Source organism: Orbicella faveolata, unplaced genomic scaffold (genome assembly GCF_042242905.1).
Source record: "Orbicella faveolata isolate gen_17 unplaced genomic scaffold, um_ofav_v1 contig_35, whole genome shotgun sequence".
NCBI classification, from domain to species: domain Eukaryota; kingdom Metazoa; phylum Cnidaria; class Anthozoa; order Scleractinia; family Merulinidae; genus Orbicella; species Orbicella faveolata.
The window spans coordinates 26,257,900-26,270,000 of record NW_028301564.1 but is presented as its reverse complement, the minus strand read 5'-3'; the positions used below and the strand labels follow the sequence as shown (position 1 = coordinate 26,270,000).

Sequence of the window (12,101 nt, the reverse complement as noted above, 5' to 3'; positions counted from 1 at the left end):
ATTTGTTTCAGGGGCAATCACTTTCCATACAGTCTATGAATCGTGTAGTTTTTTTTAAAATAACCACAGTTGTCAGGCTCTCTTGTGATTGTTTACTATAGTATTACATACTTCCTTATTCTCAACAGGCTTTGCGAGGAGCAAATGTTCAAGGAACCCAAAACGTTCTGCTGTTTGCGTGTACTAGTAAAATCAAACCACTACACTACATCAGGTATGCAAAAACAATGTGACTTTTTTGTTACCCAAATGAATATTTCTCAGGAAGAGTGATCAACGGAGGAGGGACTGACCTGCACGGTTCACAAGGTTCTTTATATTTGGCCAAACAAAACAATGCGTAAACATCACAAACAACACCCCCACCACTAAGACCAAGAAAAGGTGCAGATTAAGTCACGGTATTTTGAGTTATTTTAGCCGCGTACAAAATTACCTTTTTGAAGGAAACCTGAAAATAGTAGTTTACTAAGATAGAAAAACACCAAAGAGACAATAATAAACCATAACGGAACAAGGATGGTTTAGGATGGAGAAGATTGATACGTATTACAAACCACGAACTTGAAAAATTTAGGGTAAACTTTTCAAACCGTGACGTAGCTTCTTTAACAAGAACGAATCAAAACAGGTTTTATAGAGGCTCGGGCCGGTCAAGGGCAGAGAAGACCAAAATCTAATTTGTTGTAACAACTGTAGTTGTTGGGTCTGCCATAACAGTTTCTTGTGTCTTCTTCCTTTTTCGTAGCACGGATGCTGTGTTCCCTCATGGATTGTCAAATTGTTCAGAAGATGCAGACATGAATCAATATGCAACGCAACTTGATGATGGGTATGTTATGTTGACATGTGATACTTACAGAATTGATTAATGTCATCTATAATTTAACAGGGGCTCGCTTGAGTTTGGCCATTAGACAGACTGGCCAGCTGTAAACATGATTTTACCCAACTACTTAATGGAGAAGATTAACAGGATTACAAACGACGAGCTTGAACAATTTAGGCTAACATATGAATATATCCAACCTCGTTCCCAGGCCCTTTTCCTTGCCCTGGGAACGGGTTGGAACATATCCAGATATAACATATGAACATACCCACATGTTAGTATGCGCTATAAAAGTAACATTATCTTAACGGACTCTTATTAAAAAGATAGATAGATTGCTGTCCATGTGCTATACCTTTCTTCCATCACTCTTTTGTCCAGTAGATGACACTACAACCATGATCTATTTTCCTTTTCCTGAATCTGCAGTATATCCAGAATACATCCACAAACTGCTGGGGGTGCACACAGGCTTTTTCTAGTATTGTCTATCTTGGGAGCGATTAAAACGGTTGGAAGAGGCTTTTAGTTACTAGCATGGCAGAATTGATAATACTGACGATATGAACCCTTCTTGCTTATCGATCCCATGCTCCATACACCCCTTCTGTATTACACTAACTGACTGATGTTGGTGCCCAGGTATTCTCAGTCCAAGTGGGTTGCAGAGCAGCTGGTGTTGAGAGCGAGGACTCAAGGATTACCTGTTGTCATTTACAGATTAGGTACAGAGACATTTAATTAGCTGTTGACATAAAGTCATCCAGATTTGCTTAGAAACAGGTTAAGTGGAGAGAAGCACTGTGAGAGTAAAGTTAAGAAGTATATTATTGTTACTTACTTTCGCGATATTCAATAACCATGCGAACTTGAATATCCTTCTATTCAATCCAGTTAGCTACGTACGTAATTATCTTGCTCTCTATTTATGTCTCGGCCGTCGGAGCTCTCGTAGTCTGAATCAGTGTCACCTTCTTGCTACAGTTCTTGTGAGTTTATATCCTTGGTGCAGTTTTGTAAGTCGTCACGACAAGCTGTTTATATTTGTTAATTATTTCTCTGTTCCTTGTCGTGGCCTCCATTTCAATAACAACTTTGACTTCGAAATATGTCTGTTCCACTTTCGCGAAATCAAGTTCCAGCGAAAATAGGTAACAACAAGGCATCTTGCCCAGCAGCACAACACAAAGACCCTAACCAGGATTCAGTCTTGAAGTGCTCCATCTGGACTGCAATGTCCCACTCAATGTCCAACCTTTAGCTTGGACAAAGTACTATGAACAATTATGAGAAATATGTCATCTGTTTTAGGGAATCTGTCTGGTGACCGAGAGCATGTTCAGTGGAACCCCTTAGATTTTATTCTGTTGATGATCAAAGGCATCACTACAACACTGTCTGCTCCAAATATCGACTGGCAAGTGGAGATGACTCCAGTGGATTTTGTCAGTGAAATGATTGTTAAAATGTCACAGGTAAAAATTTTGACCAACAGAGATCTTTAGCTATGGTTTTTCCGACTATTATACTTACTATTACGCAAAAAATAATTTTTTTTATTTGCTTATTTTTGTGTTGCGTTGTTTGCTTTCTGTACAATGCAGGATATGTCGGTGGCACTAGGAAAAGTTTTCCACCTCGTCAATCCACAGCCGTTAAATGCAAAGTAAGTGATGTTTATCAAAAACGGTTTTTGTTAGCATGTGCCTTTGGAGACCTAGGTGGTGGACCGTTGACCCCGGGGGAACTCTCACATAAAAAGTACGGGGGTGCTCGTCTGAAATTTTGAAGAGAACCCCTAAGAGGTACCAAGATCCTGTTTTGTGGGCGTGGCTTGAAATTTTTTTCTCCCCTAAGAGGTACCAATTCTTACATAACACATTATCTCCTGTCGTATTTTTTCGACTCAATACCTTAATATGTACCGCACAAGCTCGCTCTGTGGACCTTTTGAGGCTGAACACCCTAAGAGCTACCAAAAACGCTCTTTTAACCCCTGAAAGGTACGACAAGCACCCCCGTCCTTTTCATATGGGAGTCCTCCCTTCCCCCTCCCCCTGGGTATTTGACTTTTGAGGGGGTGGCGGCTGATTTGGTACAGGCACAATTTTTTTAACCCTTTTATGCAGTAGGAGGTCTGGGAAATTTTTCTCTTGGGACGTGTGTGCATGATATTTTCTCTCCCTATAACCTGCTTTTTTTTCGGCTCACTGAACTTGCGTGTATTTTTTTCTCAGCAGTGGTCGCGTGGATGAATTTTTGTTTGGTACAAGTATGCTTGCAGGATCTGTGTTTTCAAAATCATCCATCCCCCCTCGATAGTCAAATTTTCGACCCCTAGGGCTTTTTAACACAACCTTGCCCTCGTTTACGGGTACATCGTATGACGCATCCTTGGCAAAATTGCTATATATTTATCCTTAAAGGATTTTTTTTTTCAGGTGGTTGTTTGAATGGATGAGTGTTCATGGCTATCCGCTGGACGTTATTCCTTTTGAAGACTGGTATAAGAGGTACAGAACTGTTTTTTCTACGCTCAAACACGGGTGCAAGTTTAAAACTGTTTGCCCTTTTTTCAGGTGTACTATTTCATGTAAAATTAACTACTTATTGGTTTCATTGTAGTGCGTTTCATATTTTTTTTTTATTTGAAAAACCGTGGCCTTTGCTGCGGCTTCAAAATTCTTTATTGATTACAGTGAACTAGATATGTAGCCATTCAAATGAGAATCGTCTCGTTACACTTTGTCCTCAGAATTGACGTTTTCTGCAAGAATGATCCGAATGGTGGACTCGATTCACTGCTTCGCCTGCTTGAGATCTGGATGGCGTAAGTTTCACTACATTTTAGTCGATTTTTTCATACTCTTTTTCGCTTTCCGGCTTTCCTCTGTTCTTTCGTATACAGCCCCCAAAACTTGACACTTTTGAGAACGTGCGTGAAGACGTCTCATGTTTTCAGTGCTGTCCGTTTGAAACCAGAAAGTACTGTACGTGTCTTTGCAGGTTATGCTTAGGAGAGAGCATTGAATTTGGTTTTGATTTTGAAATTTTGAAGCCTTGAATCCATTGAATCAAACATCTGTTTTACACGAAATAAAATTACACCCCTCTTGTCTCATAGTCTAATTAATCAAAGGAGCAGGGATGGCGCAGTGGTGAGAGCGCTCGCCTCCCATCAAAGTGGCCTGGGTTCGATTCCTGCCCGGTGTCATAAGTGGGTTGAGTTTGTTGTTGGTTCTCTTCTCGCTACGAGAGTTTTTCTCCGGGTTCTCCATTTTCCTCCCTCCACAAAAAACAACAGTCTAAATTCCAGTTCGACCAGGGTAGGGGACCCGCATGAAAACCAGCTAGAGCTAATTTTTAATAAGATAGGTTTGAACATGTTTGAATTAACATAATACAGCCGTTCATATTGGCGTTTTACGTGACGATCATTGTACAGTGTACGATTTACATATTAAGCATATTATAATTTATTCATACTATTTTCACCCTTTCTGTACAGAGACTCGTCTTTCTTCTCAAAGCTGAGCACTTACACAATGACCAATTTTGAAGGAGTCATGGAGTACTTCAAAGTCAGTTATCCTCTCATAAGTGCTGAACTTCTCTCAAGTTATTTTTCTGCTCTCGTTGCTCAGGGTGCTCTGCCAACTCCTAAGAAGAAGATGAAAGGTACAGTACTTCTATGAGGATAACAAGCACTTACCTAAAAGAGGGACCGGGTATCTTGCGAGTTGCGAGTCGCGAGTTGCGATCTTACCACACCCTCTCGTGCGAAATGCAATTTTTGTAGTGATCGTGAATTCGTACTTCACTCAAGCTATTACAGTTTCACATTTAATTTAATTAATTCGTAAGAGCGGTTTCTAATTGAGTATCGTGAAACCAAAACCAAAGTTTTCACTGTACCCAAGCACAAAGGATGCAGACAATTCATTGAATCAATCAAAACTCAAAGCAAACACATGTAGCGGACGCGAAACGCAGGAAAACGAGTACGAGCGAGATAGGTTTGTTTTGGTTTTACTGATTGGATCACCAAGTTGGGCGAGTTTTTTAAGTTACGCAAAACCAGAGCAAGTGCGAATTCCTTCCGACACTCAAGTAAAATCCGCTCTATCGTTCAGTAATCATTTATTTTAGCCGAAAAAAAGGTTTTAGTATTAAACAATCGTTATTCAGAAGTAAAACACCATTACCTTCTGTCAATCAGTAGCCATGGTTACTAAGTCTGCATTTGATTTGTTTTCAAGGTCCCAGATCCCTTGGAGGTAAGGTTGCCATAGTTACAGGAGCTTCTAGTGGAATTGGTGAAGCTGTGGCCAGAGCCCTGGCGGAAAATGGTGCAAAGGTTGTTTTAGCTGCCAGACGGAAAGAAAGGTATAAGCCGACACTGAGAAAGTTGTAGTATTTCCAGGTTAACTCATGATGTAATATATAAACATGATGTCCCGAAGCGAAAAACAAAAACAAAAACAAAAAAAACGAAAACAAAAACAACAAAGAAAAGTAAGACATGAATGGCTGAGTGCGACATGTACGTATGAATCTCGCAAGTTACAACATGTAGTGCTGTTTTCCCGCCATTACCTGACGAATCCATCTGCCACAACAGTCAGATTTAAACCATTCAAACAAAGGCTCTGCGTCTCTGCGGTCAGTAGCTTAAAACCCAAGCGTGTGCAAGTTCTCACGCAGCACTCTGTTAAATTCGCCAGGTTGGATAGAATTCGAGATGAGATTGCAGAGTTGGGAGATGTAGCAGTTTCTATGGAAACAGATGTTGTCAACAGGCAGCAGGTAAAGAGTAACTAAGATTCTAGACTAGTTGTAAAGATACATAACGCGATAAAGTAAGCCATTTTCCCACGAAAATACCTTCAAATCGGCTGAGAAACTTCAAAAAGTGATAATAACCCAAAAAAGAACAAAGATGCTAACACTGGGTAAGAATGAAATGTGTTAGGAAGAAAACATTTAGACGCATTTTTCAAAATGCAATTTTGGTTATATCTTTCGAGATGTGCCCGGCATGTGTGTATAGAACTCACTTTTTTTCAAGTGTCTTGGAACCTGCAGCGAAACTTACTGGCTTACATCGCGGCTATTGGTAACACTTGAGTAATGGTTGTGTTGTGTTTCCATGTTTTACATCAGCAGAGAAGGTCTCACTTAAAGAAAACATTGGTTACAACACGATACAAAACGTATCAATAAGACGTATACGGCATTTGTCGTTGCTTGACGACGTTTTAACATTGCTGGTTCCTTTTTGAAAACTTATCCGCGGGTTTTGCACGCACAAAAACACCACTCGCGTTTTACAACTCAACTTCGTCTCACACGCATGCACGTGGCCCCTAGCAACGGGCTGGCCTGTCATTCATAAGATAGTAGCGCGACCGGAAATGAAAGTTCAGGAAGCGGGAGGCACAGCATGTTACGTCGAAGAAGACTGTTAAATGAACAATAAAAACGCTCTTTAAGCCATTACTCCTATTTATCCAGCTTTTTTTCAATTCATGACTAGGTCCTTGAACTGGTGTCATTCACAGATGACACCCTAGGTCCTGTGGATATCATAGTTAACTGTGCTGGACTAGGAATCTACACCACAATGAAGAACTGCCATTTTGATGAATGGGAAAAGATGGTTGATGTCAACTGTAAGGTAAATACGTCAGACCTTGGCTAATATTCATCAGTGTGGAATAATGCTTATAATTTAGCTTTATTCCTAACGGAAGAGAACATCTAGTACCTCTTTGTTGTTATGTCTATAATGTGGTAAAGTTGGATTGAACGGGACTGGTCTGAAATTGTTACAAAGTACCTCGTGAGAGCGGTTTTCAACTGAGTGTCGTGAAGCCAACTCCAAAGAAATTACAATGGCCAGTCATGGAAAACATAGACATTTTATTTAACCAATGAGAATTTGACGCAGATACAGGTAGTTGGTGCCAAGGGTGGGAAAACGCGCTTATGTTGCGATTGGTTCTGGTTTTAGTTGTGTGGTTGGCGCGAGTCATTTAACCAATCACAGCTCACAGTTAAGCAAAATCAGTTCTGGTTATATTCCAAGCTCAATTAAGAACCGTCCAAATACTGGTGATTTATTTGGTTTTGGCTGTAAATGTGAACAGGGTGTGATGAATTGCATTGGTGCAGTGCTGCCAGGAATGCTGGAGAGAAAGAAGGGACACATCATCAACATCTCTTCAAATGCTGGTAGAAAGGTAAACAAACAAACAAACAAACATGAAAAACGAAATGGAAAACGGGTCGTTATGGACAGTACAGCTTGCGTTTAGCTCTGTTTTTCACTGCATTAAGTGACTAGCAGTATTGCTGCGAGTAACACCATTAGTTTGTCATGTTTCCACAAGATTTGATGGACACTGAATGTGTGGCGTGGTTCTCTTCCGTAGGTGACCGACTGACCATACTCGCTGGTTTACTGTAAACTACCTTATAGCCTTAACCTACACTTGTCACTACACGTCTTCCATACATTAATTTATATATCAGTCTGTTTCTAATTAAAAAGAAAACTTCCACCTTTCTGCGTCTATTTTATTTACAACCGCTTTCAGTGTAACATGCATAGGCGACGTCTTTCGACCATTTTTCGACATGCCATCTCTCGACATGCTATATAAACGGCTGAAAGACGGTTTAACTGTGAAATTGGTGATTTTTCCGTTTATTAGCGGACGAAATGACAAATAAATGATAATTAATGACCTGAAATAGCTGAAGAAGGTTGTGGACTTTGCCTGTTTCCTAATTTACGGAATAAATCAAGCGATTTTAGTGTAGTCAATCGGCTCTCAATAGTGACTTCCGGTAGAATTAGGCCGCTACCGCTTTTAGTATTCGAAAGATGTAAAACAGTCGATTTATCTCTAACAGAATGACTTCTTGATACTCCTAGCCTTATTCTGATGTCAAATAAATCCATCTTCAATGACTTAAAGTCGAGTTCGACCATAAGGAAGTCTGTTGCATTTACATTTTTCACATAGGCCAGGTTACATAACATGCGGAGAGATGGCATGTCGAAAGATGTCACCTGTGCCGGTAACAGTGAAAGCGGGCGTAAAATGGTTTTTGGTAGCTTATTTCCAGCGTCGATTGCTTTGCACATTAGAATGTTTGTGATAAGTATTTCGGGGTCATTCTTTTCAGGCATTTGCTGGATTAGCTGTATACACTGCCACCAAGTTCTTTGTGGAGGCGTTAACACAAAGCTTGAGACTAGAGACTGTGGGCAGTGGAGTGAAGGTTACCTCCATTCAACCAGGTATGAGTACAGTCGAACCTCTCTACAACGGCCACCTTGGGGACAGAGGAAAGTGGCCGTTTTAGAGAGGTGGCCGTTATGGGGAGAAAGGGGTGTAATATATCACCTGTCTCTTTTCGGGGGTGCAACATTTTTGACTCAAAAATAAAGTGTATTATCGTTTGTCTCACGATGTAGTCACTGAGATGTAGATCGCGACGTTTCGACTGCTTACTGCTAGTCTTCTTCAGGCGATAAGGTCGACTGATTGCACGGTATCATTTATATCACAAAGGTCGGCTGTAATTGGTGCATTTCGATCCTCCTATTGTTCTACTGTTCGGGCGAGTAGCTGTTCCCTCAGTGGTCCGCTGTTGTACCGTTCTCCTGTTGTTGTGTTTCTTGATCGTGGGTATCCATGCTTCAGGAATTTCAATTCCACTATCCCTGTTGATGTTGTTAGGGTGAAGTCTTATGTGAATAGCTTCCTTGACCCTACGTGTGTACCAGTGAGTGTACATAAGACTTCACCCTAACAACATCAAATCTCAGTGACTACATCGTGAGACAAACGATAATACACTTTATTATTGCATCTACCACGATGAATAACAACAACCTTTTCCTCGATATCCTTATTGTTGCTTATAAATACGTAACACAATGAAAATGTATCAATAAAACAGAAACAGAGACCATCCACGCGCGGTACCGGTCAAGTTTCGTGACCTTTTACAATGAAAAAATGGGTTTTTCTGTACACTGTTCGTCAGTTGTTGATTAACTGGCCGTTGTCGAGAGATTACTTTGGCAGTTGGGACTGAGCGGAGTGCAAGCGCGACACACGAGCGCGTAGGACTCGGGCGAGTATGGAGTGCGACAAATTCGGTCTTACGCTCTGCTCCGTAAAACCCGGCCTGTTCTACAGGTTAGATTATTTGATCCGTTAATGCATTGAGAATTGCCTGACTTTCTTTCTTACAGGTGATGTTTCTACAGACTTTGGGACAGGGAGTACAGATACCGAGGTTTGCTTATTGTTTTTGGGTTGATTAATATAGATACAGCTGACATATGTGATTTTTGTTTTATGGAAAAACCTTCATTTTTGATTCGGAATTAAGCCCGAAGATGAACGAACAACCTTAAAGCATGATACATTAGTGCTTAGAATATAGTCCTAACTACTTGCTAACTCATGAAATCTCTTTCGAGCCTCGTAGCTCCTCAGCTCAGCGGTTTGGAAACTCCGTCTTGAGATTAGTAACTGCATGAATTGATGCTTTATTTCTACGGTTAGGCCTGCCGTCTACACTAATCCGTCACGAAAACGGAGCTTTTCGAAAACGCTCTTTAAACTGGAGGAATTTGACAACGCCGGCTTTGAGTTTTAGTGTAGACGGAAAACCTTTTGAGGACGGAGCTTTTCGAAAACGATGACGTCACGATAATCACGTGATTTCCCTGCCCAAGTTTTCCTCAAAAACACAAATCCAAAATGACCGGTGATTGTTGCGTTTTTAAATTTCTCCGGCGTATTGTGGACGGAAAACATTTGATGCGTTTTCAGAGTGAAACCACCGTTTTCAAATTCCTCCGGCGTAGTGTGGACGGAAAACATTCGATGCGTTTTCGAAGTGAAAACGCCGTTTCCAAATCCCTCCAGCGTAGTGCGAGCGGAGCGTCAGTCATTACTTCCCACGCTCAAAAGAAACGTTAATTTACTAATATCGCTGCAAATCTTTTTTCCAGGCTCGAGAAAAATTTGAAGTTAGCGACGACATCAAAAGACTTAATCCGAGTGACGTTGCAAATGCTGTTGTTTACGCTGTGACGCAACCAGCCCACTGTGCCGTGAATGAAATATTGGTAGAACCTACAGATGCACCTTGCTAGGGGAGGTCCTCACAATTCAGATACCTCAGGACTGGAATGTATTCCAAACTTGTGTTACCTAAAAAAATTATTGCGTTTTCCCTTTTTGGCGACTTGAACCTAGCATTATATTAGGAGATTTGTTTCATTGTCGTTAGGATCCATTTCTAAGTGCAGTTTGGAGGGCAGTCTTGTAGTTTTATCAAGTCACGTTAACTGTCCCCTAGTCCCACCGGTTTTGTCTTTTCGACTGAAGCAAACTTGAGCCATGAACCCGCAGAGTCGACACGGCGCCGCTTGATAAATATTTAGAGAAAAAAACAATGGAAAACCTTTGGTACCGAGGGTGTATGAGGCAGGAAAGAGAAGATGCCATTCACAGAACGTATTCAAGCATTGTCTTCATTGCATCGCGCTTGTCGAAGTTTAGGTCTTTTTGCTTCTGTCTGATACGAGTGTTATTTACCTGTCAGGTAGAGTTTTGATTTTAAATCATCTTTTAGAATTCAAATGATTCGTGGATTATGATATTTTACAGTATAGTTTTTTTTTTTTTAACTTTATCTTTTGAAATTTTTGCCCCCCACCCCTCCAAAGAAATATATATATATATATATATATATATATATATATATATATATATATATATATAAAACGGTTATAAAATGCCTCAAGCCAACAAAGAACAAAGAATGCCACTGCGTCAGGAGGATCAATGAAGATTCACAGTCCAAGCCTCACCGCAAAAATGAATTTAAAAACGTTTGATAAAACAAGGACGGACAACTTGTGACGGTAAAAAAAGTTAAAAAGTTAAAAATTTAATAGAAAAACGTTTCGGTCTAACTGATGAAGTAAAGAAAGTTCATCAGTAACTGATGAAGGTCTAAGACCGAAACGTTTTTCTATTAAATTTTTAACTTTTTAACTTTTTTTACCGTCAGAAGTTGTCCGTCCTTGCTTTATCAAACGTTTATATATATATATATATATGTGTGTGTGTGTGTGTGTGTGTGTCTACACCTACACCAGATTATAATTTACGTGTATTAAATACATACATGTCGAGAAATTAGGTATTATAATATAATTTTAATGCTTCTGTGTCAATAGACCGTTTTCGTATTCTCGATGCTGGACTGGAACTAGCTTGGAATAGGGGCTTGTGCGGGTGAATATCGTTAAAAAGAGATTAATGTCACTTGCATTTGAAAGGACTCCACGCATTAGCCTCAGTTGCAAGCTAGTTCCAGTCCAATACCGAGAATACGAACGTGGCCTATTCCAATGAGCTTGATTGCAGACGGGTTTCTGCATCGGTAACAAAGAAAGAAATTGATTTTAATATATACATCCAAGTTTATAGATATGAGTTTAAAATTGTTGTATATTGTGAGTTCTATTAGGGGTTTTTTCAATATAAATCATGAGGTATATATAACAGTGGCGGATCCATACCTTGAGCTAAGGAAGGGGAGGGGGGAGAGGGGGCGCTGCGCGGTGGTTTTTGTTTTGCTTGCACTGCCGGCTTTTCTTCCTTCTGTGATTTCTTCTCTTTTTACCCAAAATAAGAGGGGGGGGGGGGGGGTCGGGCCCCCGGGCCCCTCCCCTAGATCCGCCACTGTATAGAAGTTTGTTGCGGATGTTTTATGAAATTTATACACGGTTATGTTAGCGTATCGCGTTTTCATCGTTATTGGAACAGTTTAAAGAACAATAAAAGGAATAAAGTCAAAACGATACCGTTCTTGTTGTGTCATGAAGGTCCATTTCCTAATACACGATAGAACATTTTAATTTGGCGTGTTTTCGATGGAAATGGTACACGTACTAAAACATGGTTCAGCATGGATAAATTTTGTTATGTAAACGACTTTAAACGTATCTACACCAAATTTTAAATTTACTCACGCTCGGACTATCCGTGCCGCACTTTATTCTGGTACGTGTACCTTATTTAGCCGATCCGTGAGAACTTTTTTTGTCTTGTAAATGCCTTTTGTCTGATAAACTGAGACCTTCTGAGAATTGCTGATTGATAGCAAACTTGCTTTTGATTGGCTCAGGACGCTTCCGAAAAAACCAGTTGAAAACCTGATTTTGAAT

The 12,101-nt window shown here is 40.3% G+C and overlaps 1 protein-coding gene across 2 annotated transcripts in view; it reads left to right on the top strand.

Annotated features, from left to right (window-relative positions):
• LOC110043422 (uncharacterized) overlaps window positions 1–11,742 on the top strand; it is a 34,456-nt gene extending 22,714 nt beyond the window's left edge. For both annotated transcript variants that reach the window (XM_089272820.1, XM_089272821.1), the window contains exons 15-29: window positions 129–214; window positions 749–832; window positions 1,475–1,557; window positions 2,144–2,307; window positions 2,437–2,498; window positions 3,274–3,345; window positions 3,588–3,662; window positions 4,341–4,510; window positions 5,092–5,218; window positions 5,557–5,638; window positions 6,369–6,509; window positions 6,982–7,074; window positions 8,027–8,141; window positions 9,105–9,148; window positions 9,873–11,742. In XM_089272820.1, coding sequence (XP_089128946.1) covers window positions 129–214; window positions 749–832; window positions 1,475–1,557; window positions 2,144–2,307; window positions 2,437–2,498; window positions 3,274–3,345; window positions 3,588–3,662; window positions 4,341–4,510; window positions 5,092–5,218; window positions 5,557–5,638; window positions 6,369–6,509; window positions 6,982–7,074; window positions 8,027–8,141; window positions 9,105–9,148; window positions 9,873–10,016 — 1,542 coding nt within the window. In that variant the 3' untranslated portion in view covers window positions 10,017–11,742. The remainder of the gene's footprint in view (window positions 1–128; window positions 215–748; window positions 833–1,474; window positions 1,558–2,143; window positions 2,308–2,436; window positions 2,499–3,273; window positions 3,346–3,587; window positions 3,663–4,340; window positions 4,511–5,091; window positions 5,219–5,556; window positions 5,639–6,368; window positions 6,510–6,981; window positions 7,075–8,026; window positions 8,142–9,104; window positions 9,149–9,872) is intronic.
• The last annotated feature ends 359 nt before the right edge of the window (window positions 11,743–12,101 follow it).